The 17,960-nt window shown below is 37.4% G+C and overlaps 1 protein-coding gene across 1 annotated transcript in view; it reads right to left on the bottom strand.

Moving 5' to 3' along the window:
• Positions 1-1,785: 1,785 nt before the first annotated feature.
• Positions 1,786-17,960, bottom strand: part of PLXDC2 (plexin domain containing 2) — a 416,974-nt gene continuing 400,799 nt past the window's right edge. The window contains exon 14 of the mRNA XM_006759923.2: positions 1,786-2,937. Within this exon, the coding sequence (XP_006759986.1) occupies positions 2,821-2,937 (117 nt within the window). The 3' untranslated portion in view covers positions 1,786-2,820. The remainder of the gene's footprint in view (positions 2,938-17,960) is intronic.

Raw genomic sequence — 17,960 nt, 5'->3', positions numbered from 1 at the left:
ATTAAGCAGTGTACAGATGTGTCCTTTTTAATATATTATATATGTACAGTTCAAAGTATCAGCATCTATTCTGAATTTCCCGAAACTTCATGTATGCCTGCTCTTCTGTTTCAATAAATGGTCACCAAGAAGGAAACAGAGACATATAAAATAGATTGAAAATTTCATGAAAAAACGGGATTCAGCCAGCCTTTCCCCTAACCACTAAAGGATTCATGCACAACAGAAACATCTCACCACCCTTCAGTCTTTGTTCTGTTAGGAAGCTTTCCCACACTTCAGCAGCCGTTTTCCTTTCAAAAAGTTGTATCTATCACTTGGTGCTTTAGTTCACTGAACAATTCAGAGGGTTTTATGTTTTTCTACAGGATGGCCAATTCTCTTGAATAAAAAATGGAAGAGCCCTAACCGATTTGGCTCAATGGATAGACATAGAGCATCGGCCTGCAGACTGAAAGGTCCCAGGTTCGATTCCGGTCAAGGGCATGTACCTTGGTTGCGGGCAAATCCCCAGTTGGGAGTGTGCAGGAGGCAGCTGATTGATGTTTCTCTCTCATCGATGTTTCTAACTGTCTATCCTTCTCCCTTCCTCTCTGTAAAAAAATCAATGAAATATATTTTTTTAAAAAGAAAGATGAGAGAGTATAAAGATAACATTACTATTTCAGAGTTGTGTAAGAAGTTGGATATATAGGCAAGGTTTATATAACTGTCAATCAACTGCTGTGAGAAGCCACACCTACCACAAAAGCTAGTGAAAGAAGCATCATCTTATCCTAAAAGGAATCGTCTAAGTGTCCCTTATGTCTTTGTAGAATACCAGTTGCACCAGTTACATTGGCAAGTCATTTGGTTATCGCTATCTGATCAAACCTACGCCACACAAAAATAAGTTGGGATAGTTCATATAAACTGAACAGAGCTACGCAGAGAGATTGTCATCACATCCTTCAATCACCTTGTCTGTCAATATTTTTTGCAATTATGAACTAAGTACTTAGGAAAAAATTACCACCCTCAACAGGTACTTAAAAATATAAAACAAACTGCATGGGATGGAAAATGGCACTAGTTTACATGAGACAGTTGTGTAGATAAATATGGTACTGTTAGTGAGCTGCTGTCATTCAATGTAGACACTGTGTACAAGAGGTTAAGCTGTTGTGAAGTGATGTTTAAGAGATCTCTGCTTCTTGATACCAGAATCTGCAAATGGTAGACATTGTACCCTATCAAAACCAACGGCTTCTTGGCACAGGATGTAAGTTTCATGGCTCAAGATGCGATGAAGTTGTACACACAGTACCTTAATTTAAACTTTAGGAGCTCAGTATTTGGATATTAGCCACTTTCCTCCTCAAAAGGATGCCTTTTCTATCTTCGTTCAGGGGGAAATTTCAAGATCTGTATTTTCTTTACAGGGCAAATGACAGCTCCATTTAAGGAGTGTTGGGCATCTGGTTTATTTAGCCAGGGAGGGAAGGAGTCGATATGAATGAAAGGGTGGCTCAAATAGGCAGGACAACGATTGGCATTGCAACCAATTGAACCACTTTTGCTAAGTGACATAAAAATATTCTAATATTAAGGATTATTTTACAACTCTATGGAAGTATGCAGTAATGCACCTTGCATTTGTTTTGTCTTCATGACAAAAATGCACTCTTAGAGTCACAAGAGCCTGCCTTGTGTTAGTTATAAAGAAAAATATATTTATATATATTTATGTAACTACTATGTGCTTTAAAGAAAATTACTGTATGATTCAGCAGGGTTCTTTCATTCTTTTATCACCAGGGATATGCTGACTTAAATGGCTTCTTAGAAGGGAATCGACAATGAAATGGGCCTTTAGTACTGAAACGGCAAAAAGTAAAAAATACCCATATACTAAGAATCCCTTAACATTTTTGTTTAAAAAGTGATTAAGGAACTACTCATCCTTTTGTTTCCTTCAGCCAAGAGCAACTGTGGCTTCATAGGACTTCACAGTTGGGAAATGGAGGCAATGCTTCGTAAAGCAAATCAAGTTTTATTCTGAGGAGCGAGAATAGAAAGCTTCATTTGCTACTCCCTCTTTCCTAATCCTTAGCTAACAGGTTGGAAATTCTACCACAGCTCACAAAAGGGCATTCATTAACAAGGAAGAGGGAAGCATAGTTTAAACCTCCTGTGCAGATAAAAGTTCATCCTATAAAGTAATGAACCTGTTGGAACAGGTGGATGTAGACCAGAAAAAAACACAATCCTTTGGCCACACGTCTGATGAAAAGATAGAAAATTTCTTATTTTGTGTTTGTGTTGTTCCTGCGTGAGCTATTTTTCTCAGCAATCTTGACATTCATCATTGCTCTTTTGGGTGGAAGGGTTCCGGCTTTGGGACACAGTTATCTTTGAGACATCGGAGAAGAGTATATGAACCAAAGGTGTAGATCCTTTGTGAACTAAAGCTTTGTTATTAGTGTTCTTGTTCTCGATCCCTTTGCAACCCTGCACCTAAGCCGATGGCACTGTAATCTTGTCATAATTCTGGGAAGTCCACACGAGATGTTCTGGGTGAACTATAGATGCCAATCCTCAAAGGAATTCTATGTTCAGTGGTAAATTGTGGCTTTTATAAGTTTTCGTTTTTCTCTTACCCTTCCTGGGCTGGGCTTGTCCAAAAATCTTGTTTCCTTCAGGCTACAGCAGCTTAGGGCTCCCTGTGTGTGTGTGTGTCTGTGTGTATGTGTGTTTGTGTTTTTTTGTCTTAATGGTATAGGGAAGGTTTTAGTCTTAACACCTGTAAGCCAGCACTGGTGCTGTTCTGTCCTAGAAATCTTAGCACTGCTCTGATACAATAAAACCTTCCTTCTCTCCCACTGGTTCAACTTCAGCGTAGGCTGGGTGGCCGGAACCTCTCCGAAACTTCATCGCAGGCCATCTGCTTGGGCGTCTCTAAAAGAGAAAATGAAAACACAATGAACACCAGGGTGATGATCACATCTGAATATATTTGCCAGACAGTTTAGATTAACTTCTAAATTAAATTTAGTGATATGTGAAATTCTCTCTTATTACCACCATAGCTGGAATTACATACCCACAAAGCCCCATGACTGAATTTCCATTCTGGTACTATCAGCCCCTCTTAGGTGACAGGCATTTGCCATACCTACCCCATCAGATGTAGAGCTTCTCAAAGGTAAGCTTTACATCTCATGCATATTTATGTCTAAAAGATCCTACAAATGCCCAAATATAACTAGGCAAAAATAAACTGTAGTAGAAAAAATGTCTTCTTACTATGTAGCCATTGACACTTTCTCTTCTCTAGAAGTCAATAATGACATCATTTCATTTTATTAATTAACTTACTCAAAACTCAAGGCCATAAAATTCTGCAGGGTACTTAGAAGTGTACATCAAATTAGGTGCCAGATTTTCTGGCAAATAAACTAAAAGGAAAACCATTTAATATCTTAAAAAATTATTTATTAAGCTGAGACTTCATATATATTACTTTTTGTGCTTGAAAATTAACAGATGCCATGCCCTGAAAACTGAATCCAGCTTCGGAGGGCATGAACCATCCTGGCCCTATGCGCTAAATAATTGCCCATATGGTCACGAGTCCTAAAATGCAGGTTATTTCTATCGACAAAGGACTGCATGTCTCCCCAGTACTCCATCCATCAAACAAACATTAAAATTCATTTTATGGTCACAATGACACTAGAAACTATTAGTCTTCTTTTATGTCTACAATTTTGGAGTAAGTAATATAATAAATATTGAAGGAAGTTTATTTCTACCTAAAGAATTTCAATGTGAAAAAAAATGTTAAATATTAGTGTAGATATCCTGGCATTTGGCAGCTTTCTAGATTTGCCAATTATATTCCAATGTCAATGATTAGTGGCTGCAGAAGAATTTTCATACCAGGTATGAATGAGTATTAGTTCTACTTCCTGGGAAAATACCAATCAAGTTAATTACATTTTGCCTTCTAATAATATTATGTACTCTCTATGTAACATTATGTGGTCAGAATGCTTTATATGTGTTAGCTGATTAAGTCCATGATGTAAGTAGAACTGAATTATTCATATTTTTCAAAAGAACAAGTTAAAACTGAGAGAGAGGTAGGTAGAAAAAATGGTGTGTCTCTGTTGGAACTAAAAATCATCATCGTTAGAAATATACAAAGCGTCTCTAGGCAGATGGCCCTATAACTCATGGTTACTCCTGTCTGTGGGAAAATGCCAATATGCCATTGTACTCACTATTTATGACCACTACCCTGGTTTCAGTAACTTCACAAATGGACTTCTGAAGCCACAACTGCCCTAGTCCTTCTTTGAGTCAAGCAGCTCAACTATGTCTTATTTCTGAACCCCCACATTTCTAAGACCTACCTGGCCTGTGGGTCCAGCTGGCAAGTATGGCCTGTGAACTAGCGCTAATTAATGTACAACCCAGATAATGAGAATGTTGATAATGATGCCTGTGAAAGTTATATTTTGTTAAGCTCCTAACAGTAGTTCATGCTTTGTACTAGGTGACTTATATATGATCTCATTTGATATGCAGAACTCCATCATTTATATTTTTTCACACTCGTAAAGTTAGTAAGTGGCAGAGCCAAGATTTAAAATGAGATCTATCTACTTCCAAAGTTAATTCTCCCCACTGTAGAACTTAATTCTTAAAATTCAGTGGCTTGCGTATAGCTTATCTGAAATTTGTGAACATGGTTCTATTTTTATGTCAGTCTTAAAAATATACCCTTATCAACAAGTTCAGTATTCTGTTAATAAGTCAGAAACATTAAGTTAATTATTCTCTGTATTAGCTGAAAAGAATGCAAGATTAATAATGCTCATCACGTACTTTGTGATGATAAAGTACAAATAAAGTACAAAAGTTTTGGACAGTGAAGCTTCCTCTGTTAACATAATTGTAACTTATTTTCTGAATTAATTACCTTAAAATTTTCTCTTGATTTTTCCTACTATTTGTTATAAACACACACACACACAGACTTGCCATCAACATTTAAAATCACCAGAGATCCCGCCACTCACACATAATTTGCTTCAACGTTCAGTGTCCACCACTTATATGCATTTCTAGGAACAATGAATCATTGCACATACTGTTTTAAGAGCTCTTTTTCCCCCCATAACTAAACACTGAAAACAAACTATGCCTCTACAAAATTATTTTAAATGTTTGTAGCGTATATTATTTATAACTAAATGTTTTATATAATCAACTTGATATTTGAGGTAGTTTTCCAAATTTTTTGACAATATAAATAACATTACATTGACTAACTTTGCTACTCATCTGATGAATATATCTCTTACTTACTAGTTCCTTTTATAAACTCTCAGAAGTAGAATTATTGGGACAACGCGAATGAACAAAATATTTACAAAATCAGAAATGTCTAGTATGGTGCTAGATGTTGTGTTGAAGGACATATGACCAAAGAAAGGTTTGGAACATACTAGTAGTTTCTGGTCCCTTTGGGAGTATGTACATGTATTTTGTCTAGATTAAAATAAAATGCCTTTTTCGATAATGATATCTTAATATAGCTCTTTTTTTTCTTTTTGTTAAATAACTTTTTAAAAAAAATCTTTATTGTTTAAAGTATTACATGAGTCTCCTTTTTCCCCCATTGACCTTTCCCCAGTCACCCCCACCCCCCAGCACATGCCTTCACCCTCCTACTGTCTGTGTCCATTGGTTAGGCTCATATGCATGCAAACAAGTCCTTTGGTTAATAATGATATCTTAAAATTCATAATTGAACTCTAACAAATATCATACAACTAGGGTTTTAAAAATTTGGTCTGTTTTTACATTCTTTTGATTTTACATTTTCTCGATATCTCTAGCTTAGCCCTAAAGATACTAAAGAGTAGTAACTTTACCAAAATTCTGCTTTCTTTCTAGAATACTTTCACATATGACACAAATTAATTATATGATCTTAAATCATCTGATTTCTCTGGGCCTTTGTTCCTTCACTTGTAAAATATTATCTAAGTGTTTGTCCTCTAAACTCTTAGGATCCTTACATCGGCTTGCCTGAGATAATTGCCTTTAACGTTGTGGGGAAAAAAGAGTGATTTAAAAATTCCTCTGTATGGTGGTTCTTCTGATCATTGTCCCTCCTGCCTCTCTTCATGAACTTTTAGGTTTTCTAAATTTAAGGGAAATCTATATAAATTAGTCCTAATTGAAATGCTTTTCTATGTCGATCTTCAGTCCTTCAAAGGTTTCCTTATAAAAGAAAATAATGGGGGCAGTTCTCTGTGAGGGAATGTCTGAGTAGTTGGTTCTTATAGAAAAATCTTTAAAGTTGATGCTATAACATGAGGCATCTATCCAGTGGACAAGGGGGTCTAGACACCCGATGTCTAACACTGACACAAAGTGTTGTGGTCACAAGTCTGCATTTTTATGTGTTTCTCAAGGCTTAGACGTGTCTAAATCTGACTTCTTTTTAGAACAGCAAATTCACATTCCTGCAGAAACTGATAGGGGAAACAGGATCACTTGCTAGCAGGGCAGGATGTATGCTGAAATTGAAAAATTCAAATCAGAATGTAGTGGAATTCATTACAGAAATTCGGGAAGTAATGCTTTAAAACATTAGCGGGCATAATGCGTGGGTGATCTCTAATTTCATGCTGGAGAATTATTTATGTGATTAATTACATTCAGAAGTCAATGTTCACATTGATATGCCGGCTTGGGTGGGCTGTGCAATCAGGTATTCTCCCTAATTACTCCTTCAGTACTATTAATTGAACAGTCATCCAGATCTGTCTCAATGGTCTGTGGCAAGATAATTAGCTGAAATATACATAAACAAACCTGCAGGGTACCCTCAGTTAGCAGTGTACACACAACTGCAGCTGGAGACTTCTCTTCAAGCTCAGTCAGCAAAGCAAATAGTCCTTTGAGTTGGGTTAGATGAGCTTTGAAAGGAAGTTACTAGGCATGAGTGTAAAAGAAAATGGACCCGATTTAAAATTCAAGGCTCAGTTGGAAGACACTTGACAAGCAGCTGGCTGGAAATTTCTGGTGTTTTGTGCTGCCTTCTTTAGTGAACAGGGGGTCGTAGAAAGAAGCTGGGATCAGACTGAAACAGCATCTGTTAGCTCCCATCAGAGGACTTAGGTAGTCACATGATGTCTTTGTTACTCAGTTTCCCCATTTGGAAAATGAAATAAACTAGATTATTGTTTTTCAACTTCTTTTCTTTTTAAATTGAAAAAGTGCTTGTCACAGACCCTTTGTCCCACTGAAATCTTCCCTTGTAATCCAAACCAGATTGTGGTGAGTAGGTCTCCCTTCACTGGGAGGGAGGAGCCCCTGCTGACATGCTCTTCCCGAGCCATGAGGGAGCCTGTGGACCCTACACCTTCTCAGAGCATGTTTTTGGAAACTACAGAACTAAATCTGCATTTCTCAGGCTTGACTGTGCATACAGGTCACAAGGGATCCTGTTAAAATGCACGTGCTGGTTCATTAGGTCTGGGGGGAGGTTGGAACTCTGCATTTCAAACAGGGCCCCAATGCTGCTGCTGCTGGTCCACACTACACACACACGTTGAATAGTAAGGGTGGTGATTGTCTAAGGTCTCTTCAAAAAGGAACGTCTTTAAAAGTGAGTGTAGAAACGGTATTGAACTCTGACCTTCCTGTGTCTCCCATGGGCCTGCATGGGAACTGAACCCTCCTTGTATAGCTGGATTAACTTTTCCGTGTTTAGCTTTGATAAAGTTTGTTCATTAAAAGGGATTCAGTTTTCTTTCATATAACTCTAAATTCCAAATATCTCTATTCTCCTTATTTTGTGTTGGCTATTATTTCAGTTTTAACAAGTTACATGTCTGGTTTGCCAGGTTTAGCAAAATAGAGAACACCAGTTAAATTTGAATTTCAGGTAAACAGTGACTAATTTTTAAAAACTATAGTTCATTGGACACACTTATACTAAAAAAAAGTACTCATTTTTAAATTTGAAATTCCAACTTGTCTGGAGTCTTCTATTTTATGTGGCAACCCTCTCCATGCGGAAACACAGTGTGTTGGGGCCCTGGCCAGGCAAACTTGCAATCTAATTAAAAGGAACTGCTCCTGTTTGTGTCGTGCCTCTTTGCGTCATGGATCGTAGGTCACTTTTTCCTTAAAAAGAATCCTCAGATGGACTTGTCGTCTTCTGGGCTGGCCAAGAATTCCAAAAATAACTACCGTGTGAAGAAAGCCCTAGTGTCCTTTCACACATTTTCTGCTCATCTGAAAGTGGTTGCTCTTCTTCAGGTGGAAGCTGTTTTGTTGTCTCTTCTTCAGCTTGCAATTACTTGCCATTAGTATGCTGCCTTCATTCTCCAACTGCCCTGTGTATGATCCTGAAGAATTAGTCAACATAACCCAGAGCTGGCACATGTCTGAGATGAGAATTGTCCCAAAGCATGTAGAGAACAGCTACACACTGGGATAACAGAGCCATCATATTACTAAAGGGATTTTCTAAAAGCTAAAATATTCTTAAAACAAAAATTAAGTGATTCTCCATTAGCTGTTAAATTAAGTACATTTTTTTTCATATGGGAAGAAACATCTTTTAATCATACATTTCAAACATTTAGTGTCCATTAGTTTCTTTCAGAGCCTTTCTTTCAGAGTGCTTCACAGGCCTCACTACAAATAACATCACCGGGGGAGGTTTAAAAATTAAAACAAAAGTACTTAGGTTGAGGCCCATCTCAGCTAACTGATTCAGGATCTCTGGCTGTGAACTATGCAGGTGTATTTTTAAAAAATTCTTCAGGTCGGTCAGATGCACAGTGAGGGTTCAGAACACTGTCAAACCGTATTTCTTTTGGTCCCATGTCCATATCCCAGAGTGTCCCGCTCTGAGCGTTTGCCTGTGACATTCCCACTCATCTGTCCCTTAATTCACTTCATTATGTTTGCCTATCCAAACACTATCCATTTCACTTTATTTACAAGAAAGCTTCCCGGATCTCACGTAGAGATTAGAAGTCACCTTTCATTCTCCTGCATTATCTCAGACATTTTGTGGTACCTTTTCCCTCTTATTCTGTGACTTCTTTAGAGCACTTCACTATGCGGCTTACCCTTCATTCTTGACTCAATCCCTATTTGCTGGCTTGCTATGCTGGTCTATCCCCTTGGACCTTTTCTATTTCTTTTTCCCTCTTCAATTTGCCTCCTTTCCTGGTTTATAAACACTAAATGTTAACATGTCCTAAGATTTAGCTACAAACACTAATCTCTCTCTGTTCCTAGCATTCATTTTTATTTTATTGGGTTTCAATTTGATTATATTCTCACCTTCATCCATTCCTTTTCCCCTGTGCTTTTTTTTTTAAGGCACAAATGTGATTTGACCATCAGCTCAAACCAAATCTGTTTAAAATCCACCCCTCATGTTCATTCCTAAACAAACTCTGTCTTCTGACATTTCTAATTCTGTTCCTGGAAACAAATTTCCCAGTTGCTCAGATTTTGTATTTTTCCTTCCTTCTTTCTTCTTCACCTCATGCATTCAATGCAGAGAATCAGGACACCCCTCCACACCGTGACCACCAATTAGCTACAGAGTTGTTGGAAGCTGTTTAATTTCTTGGAATTCTCAATTGCTGATCTGTAGAACAGTGATAAAATGTCTACATTTACAAACCTCATTGGGAAGTAGGTGAGAATAAAAGATGATTGGTTGTAAGCACTTTCAGACACAAACTTCATGCAAGTGAAAATTGCGAAGTTCTATCTTTTTCATTCATGTGGCTCTTGAATTAGCCCCATTCAATGGATACCCTAATTCAGCTCTCAACTATCAAGTCATACATAGATTATTGATACAGCCTTCTAATTCTGCTCAAGTATTCTTTTACTCTACTAGCTTTCTCCACCCCCTTTCTATTTTCAAATTATATTTGAAAATATACCTGTCAATAGATATTAATATATAGCTGAATAAGTTGATTCCTCTTGTCTTTTCTCGACTTAATGCTTTTCTGAAATCATGTACTTCTCTTCCATGTAAAATGTCATCTCCTCTTCTTTGCTTAGGCAGAGCATAACACTTTTTAAGACTGTTCAAATACTACCTCTTAAATGAAATCCCCCCTGATTAATCTCTCTATCTTTCTTAAGAATTATATGGTATTTAATTGCCCTCCTTATTCAGCATTGCTTATACTTTTGATGTTTGTTTTATTATTATTGAATTCATATGTGGCTATTTGGCTTTACAGTTTGTATGTTCTATATGTCCACATATATAATAAACTGGGAAATATGATTACACACAGGGTGACCATATGACATTGTTTTAGAGTGGGAGAACTATTAACAATTATATTAGACAGCAGATATAAACTGGGACAGTCTAGGCAAACTGGGATTAGATTTACTCTAGTTACACCCCTGTGATATTAATCACACCTACCAAATTGCACCGCATAAATAGGAACTTTGGTTGTGATTGATTTCCGGTGATACAAGCTGAGAAATTCCCAGTCTTCTTTAGCGTTAGCTCATAATACTATGCTGATACTGCATTTGGCAGTACCTCTTGATTTTTTGAACCACATTGCCACAGTGGTTGTTTTCTACTAAACTAGAATAATAATTTGCTATTAGATAGGCAATCTAATCTGAGGAAAAGTAATTTGCAATGAATTTACAGGCCAGTCTATTGCTGCACAGTGGCTTGGTTAAAAGACAAGATAATGCTGCTCTGGCCATAAATGTTCTAATAAAAGTCTAATGTGAGTTAGTGTGACTCGGCACGACTGGCTGTATTCCTTAAGAGGTTGTTCTCATAAAGTTCCTTGTATCTGAGCATCAATGTGTTTCTCACATTGTGAGGTCAAACAAAAGCTGGCAAATTAAGCTCTATTTACCAATGACTTAACAATGGTAGTCAACTGTTTTCTGACCAAAATGTTGTGTGCTTTAATCCATATTTAATCACAAGATTATAGCACAATCCAATAAAATCATTTATGTCATCAAATTTAAGAGTAGACACTAATCATCTGAAGACTGTATCATTGGACACTATATCATTTATTAACTATAAAATCTTTTACTTAGAATACTTTATTATTATACCCACTTTTCACTGAAAAACATTATAGGCAATTGTTATCCTATCTGCTGAGATGAATGAATGAGTATTTATCGTAGGCTTATAAAGGCAGCAAGGCAAGGCATATTTATTTGCCTCTTTATAATTTGGAGGTCAGTCAGAGATAATGATTTATTCCTTTAAGAGGAGATTCATAGAGGAAAGCTAACTGGTTGACTCTCTCCTCTCAGCCCCTCCTGATAAAGATTGGGGATCTACACCCTGTCCTGTCTGGAAAACAAATTTGCACCTCTGGAATGTGACTCAACTGCATAATTTATCGGCACAAGAGAGTTTCAAATGAGAAGAAAAAGCACTTTGTCCATCAGTAGTGATTATAATATAAAGACACAAAGGACCACAAAGTTAAATAACAGAAATCTGGTAAATGCCAACTTAAATTTCAGAAAATATGTTTGAATACACATTATTTACAAATTCCCTAAGGCTCTTTGGCAGCGTGTGAAAGAAGAAGTGATTTTGAATGATCAAAACAGTTTAAATCTTCGGAGAGAGAAAGAAAAAGCATGAAGAGAGAACACAAAACACAGAGGACTTTATTTCTAAGTGGAAAATGCCAAGAATGCTTTGCTTCTTCTACCGATATAAAGAAGCATATGTATTTGACTGTCAACTTCTCTTCTTAGTAAGATTTAAAAGTTCATTTCTGGAGAGGACAGTGGAAGAAAGGAAAAAGCAGCACTTGGTATCTCGTTCTATGTTACTTTCTTCTGTTTCATGTATACCCTCACTGGGACAGGTTTGTTTAAAGCACTTTACAATCAGTTCCTTTCCTGATGAAAGCCTTTGTTTTTATGCAGACTTTTTACAAAAGACAAACTGGAGTCTTGCTTGCCATTCCGAGAGATGAACATGAAATCTAAGGCATTAGCCGTAATATGAATTTCCTTAAAAGTTGCAAAGTTGGTGCTCCTTCCCAATCTCAGGTTATTGCTGCATAAATACTTATACTCTCTGGATAGGAGAATGGTAGTCTTCCTCGCTGTGTGGGTATGCGTTTATTTTTTCACTTTGTGTTACTCAAAAAAGGGATGTCTTCAAAAACTGCGAGCATGTACAGTCATGACTTCTATTTTACTTTGCTTTTGTTTTGTATCTTTCAACTTTGGGACAGGACACAAGAACATCCTACACTTTCAGGGACAGAATGAACCTTAAATGCATTAATTACAGCTCAACCTGCTATCTTACCTAATAATAGACAAACATGCAAATTGACCGTACCTTCGCTACACCTTAAGCCACACCCACCAGCCAATCAGAGCGACTATATGCAAATTAACCCAACCAAGATGGTGGCTGGCAGCCATCGAGCTGGATTAAGCAGGAGGCTTGGTTGCCCAAATGATGGAAGAAGCCAAGCTTCCCAGCCAGCTGCTGACTCCTCTCAAGGCAACAAAGTTTCAATTATAGAAGGTAAATAAATCCCAGATTCCTGCTTCCAGTCACCACGGAGCTGGAGTGAATAGAAAAAAAACACAAAAAAAGGAAAGGCTGGGAGCTTCGGTCACCAGGGGGCTTGGTCAGTGTGAAAACAGCCATCAGCCCCTGACCCAGGCTGGCCAGGCACCCCAGTGGGGACCCCCACCCTGAAGGGGGTCTGAGAAGCCTGAAAACAGCCATCAGCCCCTCACCAGGCTGGCCAACCCCCCATGGGGTGAGGGCCAACCCTGAAGGGGGTGTGGCCAGTCTGAAAACAGCCCTCAGACCCTCACCCAGGCTGGCCCGGCCCCAGCGGTTACCCCCACTCCACTGGGGCTGTGGCTGGCCTGCAAACCACCCCAGGCTCCTCACCCAGGCTGGCCTGGCAAGTGGACATCCCCTGAGGGCTGCCAGGCTGCCAGAGGGATGTTTGACTGCCAGCTTGGGTCCGTTCTCCCAGGGAGAGGGCCTAAGCCAGCAGGTGGACATCCTCCAAGGGGTCCCAGACTGCAAGAGGGCATAGGCTGGGCCAAGGGACCCCCACACCAAGTGCACAAATTTTTGTTCACTGGGCCTCTAGTATAATATATAAATATGCTCTGTGTACTGGCCTGAGTGCCACTTCTGAGTGCCTCTGATTATTAGAATGTCTTTTTATTGAGCCCATATTCATATCTTCATAGTTTCTCCCCAGAGAACCTTGTGTCCATTCCTCAGATCTATTCAGATCAAGTCAGATACTCAATCATGTGACAGCCAATTAACAACTGGTGAGGAGCTATTTTGCTCCTCCTTTTATACTTATCTGTGCTAGAACTTTCCTTTTCTTTCATCCATTTCCTGCATGGATCAGAGGTCCTTAATATTCTTAATCTCTCTCCTTTGAACACATTTTAGGCTGGCCGTGTTCCCCTATAGGCATAGGGTGAAGAATGCACCCTACACTTTGGTGAGATGCCTTCCTGTCTTTTAGGAAACATGTTACATTTTTAGCTTGACAGTCACATACTAAATTATACATTTTGATATTACTTTTCTCACTAAAATACAATGTTCTTTACTTATCCTCCTCTACATCAAATTTCCTCCATATCAAACTTGTATATATTCGAGATTCAAGTACAATTATAAGCTACTGAATCACATATATTTCAAAGTTGACATCAAGGGAAATTAGAAAAACTAAGGAAAAATATGTGTGACATAAATTGAGATGTAAAACAAAATATATAAAATTAAAAGAGGATCACTCCTTATTAGAACCATAGAACTTTACATTGCACTAAGATTTTGAAAAACTATGATAAATTTTTCTTTTTATAAAAGAAAAAGTTTTCTTCTTTTAACAAAACAAGTATCAGTTCTCCTTCAAAGTCTTTGGCAAAGACAACACTTGGCACAGAGTCAGTGTTCATAAAAAGCTTTTTTGAACAGATGAATGGCTTTTTCATTAGAATATAAATGCTATAATTAGCTGAAAAAGAGAAGGTAGTAATATAACTAATAATTCTGACTAATATAAAAAGGGGTTTTAATTTTGAATCAAAATGATTTTGTTTACATAAGAAAGATTTTATAAAGTCATCACCTCAAGAAAATAGAGCAAACTAATCTTACTCTATTTGCAAATTAAAAGTACCTTTGGCTAATCTCTTCTAATAGAATTGCCATTAATGTGATTATTTCTGTAATTTAAAATACATCTCCTTATATTTTTATCCTCTAGATTCTGAATTTTTTTAACATCTGGACCTAAAATCCAAAATTTTAATCCTCTACCAATCACAAATCACTTTAGTATTATTTATAAACAAAGAATGTCATAATAATCAACTTATTCTTAGTTGTTTTGTATTTCTGCCAGAAAAAAAATCATTGTATGTGGAATTAGTGGGAAAAATAATCTTATAATTGAATAAATTCATTATTATTGTGAAGCAATAATTACTGCTAAAATTAAAGTTCTATTCTTGTCTCCACAAACAAGATGACTTAGTATTTATTTTAACAAAGAACAGTTGCCAAAGTCACAAGGAAGAAGTCACTTGACAGTTGATATTGTAAGTGGAATAAATCTCCTTTAAAGAGGTAACAGAGGACAGGATCTGCACACTTAAAACATATAACATGTACTTACAGATGCTCATGTGAATTATAGCTCTGCAAGTTTTTATGTATTTATTCATTTGGATCTTTCATCTACTAACTTCCCTGCAGATATTTCATATATATGTAAAATGATATATATATGAAATTATACATACATATATAATTTATTTCATGGCTTTATGCACCATTAAAAATAATAAGTTAGGGAATAGTAATTAAGAAGGAATTAGAGCAGAGAACTCAGTGAAGTATTAAAGATATTATTTAGCAGTTTTAATAGTTGTTCCCAATGAAGGGAAGAAAACATTTCATTAAATTAAAAACAATATTTTGGTTTTAGGAATTTAAATTAAAATATGTTACCTACAAAATGACATTCATAAAAGAAATCATATATATATATATATCACCATGAACTTGAACTGATGTATCAAAAACATTCAGGGATGTACATGAATTAAATTTAGCATCTTAGAAAGAAAGTGAGAAAAGAAAACCACAGAAATCCAGTGTCTTAAAAAAGAAAATCAAACCAGTTTCCCCTATTTTCCCTTATATTTTACTATGTTTCTGTAAAAAATGCCATCTAATTAAATAGCTTCTTTAAGGAGAGTGTCAAACTATTTCAGAGTAGCCTAATCTTTCCTTCCTTGTAGCAGTTCATCAAAAGTGAATGTCATCTTCTTTTTAAAAAAAAAAAAATCTTTATTGATTTCAGAGAGGAAGGAGAGGGATAGAGAGTTAGAAACATCAATGATGAGAGAGAAACATCGATCAGCTGCCTCCTGCACACCCCCTCCTGGGGAGGTGCCCACAACCAAGGTAAATGCCCTTGACCAGAATCGAATCTGGGACCCTTCAGTCCGCAGGCCGACGCTCTATCCACTGAGCCAAACCGGTTAGGGCAGGGAAAAACTCTTATTAAAAAAACATGTGACTTCAAGAAAAAAATAAGGATTCGTAGATCTAGGAAACGACTTCTGTATTTACTATAGGTTAGGCAACAGAGCTTCTTGACTCCCAAATGCTAGTTATGTAGCAGCTGCAAAGCAAAATGCCAGACTTTCAGTAAACACTTTTTTTCCCTCCCATCAGGAACCTTGAAGTCTTTGCCTGGCTCCTTTCTGGCTTCTCTCCTGGCAGAACTACTGATTGCCAGGAAAAGTGGAGGCCACAGCTATCTGTCTCTCTTTAATCATATTCTCCATGGGTTCTTGTTCTCCACAAATATTTATTGGGATGGGGAATCCCTTGAGTGGTAAACTGCTCAAAAGACTGTTGTTATGCTATTGCTGTAGCAACATAGCTTGCAAGTCCAGAATAAGCAATTCTGAGTTCAAGTCTCATCTCTGAAACTGGGTGTCACATGACCCAAGCAGATTTTTAGCCTTCCTGGGTTTCTAATTCTTTATTGGAATCGACTCCAACAAAGGTATAGAAAGAACACTTCCCACTTAGGTTCCAGGAATGGAGGGCTCTGCTTGTTTGAATGTATCTGGATTTTATAGCATCTAGAACTATACAATAAGTGGGGTGCTTGGAATACACTAAAGTTACAGAAGAGATAAGAATTGTCTTTCTGAATATTAACTTTGGTAGAAGACTGGGAGGGATTTTTTAAAATATCAAATAAATGTGTCTATATTATGGAGTAATGCAAAATTCACACAAGTTTTTAAGATAAAATATAAAATTCCAAGGAAATGTATCTGTGGTAGATACTTGGGGAATTCATAAACTTTATTGAAGAAAAGTCGCAGAATCCCTGGGTTGCATGGAAGCTGAGCTTTCTTTTTGTTTTAATATCCTATGATTTTGCTGATAGAAAATACTGGGCAATTGCACCAAAGGCAGATATCTTGGTCCCCTGTCAATAGCAAGAATTTTAAAGCATAATATAAACAATGACTGGTATTTAAACATTTATGCACAGGTTTTATTGCTAAAAACCATTGTGCAATTTTTAATTCAAATCAGCACACACAATTTAAGAATAGTAAACCTGTTTTGTCCTTCAGGAAAAGTAACTGTTTTGGAGAGTGGTCATTTCTATTTTATTTACTTTTTAAATAAATATGTATATCCAGAACTCTATAAAAAATCCTAAAGATGAAATGATAATAATAACAGCAATAATTGTAATCTCTCTTATTACCAAACTAGTGGCCTGGTGCATGAAATTTGTTCACTGGGGGTGGGGTGGTTTTGTCCCTCAGCCCAGCCTGCACCCTCTCCAATTTGGGACCCCTTGGGGGATGTCCGACTGCTGGTTTAGGCCCGATCCCTGGGACATCCCTCTTGCAATCTGGGACCTCTGGCTCCTAACTGCTCACCTGCCTGCCTGCCTGATCACCCCTTACCCCTATGCTTGCCAGCCTGCTCACCCCCAACTACCCTCCCTGGCGTGATCTCCCCTAACTGCCTCTGCCTCAGCCCTGCCACCATGTCTTTGTCTGGAAGGACGTTTGGAAGGTCTCCCAATCTAATTAGCATATTACCAAGTTTAGGCACAAATGTCATCACAGACTCTTATATCCTTGGTTATTTGAGTAATAATATCTTATTGCTCAAAAAAGATAACTGTTTTTCTTCAAGCATTTTATGAAGACCGCTTCTTTTATAAAACTAAACATTCAACTAGAAATCCATACCTAGATTAATATGGTTATCATCTGTCTTTACCTACTAGGATGCAAGCTCCATGAGGCCAAGGATTGCCTCCTTTCTATTTTTATTGGCCTCTGTACCTTGGGTAACTGGCTACATAATAGGAATTCAACAAATTTGAATACTTGAATGAATAATAAATTGGTCAGTATATAAGATAGCTTTGTCAGCTATCTCTTTCCTCATGCTTCTAATAGCCTCTTTTCCCCCATGCTGAAAATCACTTGGTTTTCCACTTTTAAATGAATTTGGCAAGGTTTAACCAAGGAGGTAAAATATTAGTACTTGGAAAACTATAGGACATTGCAAAAAGGAATAGAGGAAAATACAAATGGAAGCATATACCATGTTCATGAATTGGAAAAATTAACATGATTAAAATGTCTGTAACAGATTGACATACCTTTATGTGAGGTGGGAGGTTGAGAAGAGATGAACCAAATAACTTATATACTTACTAGAGGCACACTGCATGGAATTTGTGTACAGGTAGGGTCCCTAGGTCTGGCTGGCGACCAGGGCCGATTTGTAGGGTGACTGGTGGGGTGATTGGGGGACCCCCGCTGACAACTTC

Source organism: Myotis davidii, unplaced genomic scaffold (genome assembly GCF_000327345.1).
Source record: "Myotis davidii unplaced genomic scaffold, ASM32734v1 scaffold376, whole genome shotgun sequence".
Taxonomy (NCBI): Eukaryota; Metazoa; Chordata; class Mammalia; order Chiroptera; family Vespertilionidae; genus Myotis; species Myotis davidii.
This window is presented reverse-complemented; position numbering and strand designations above follow the sequence as displayed.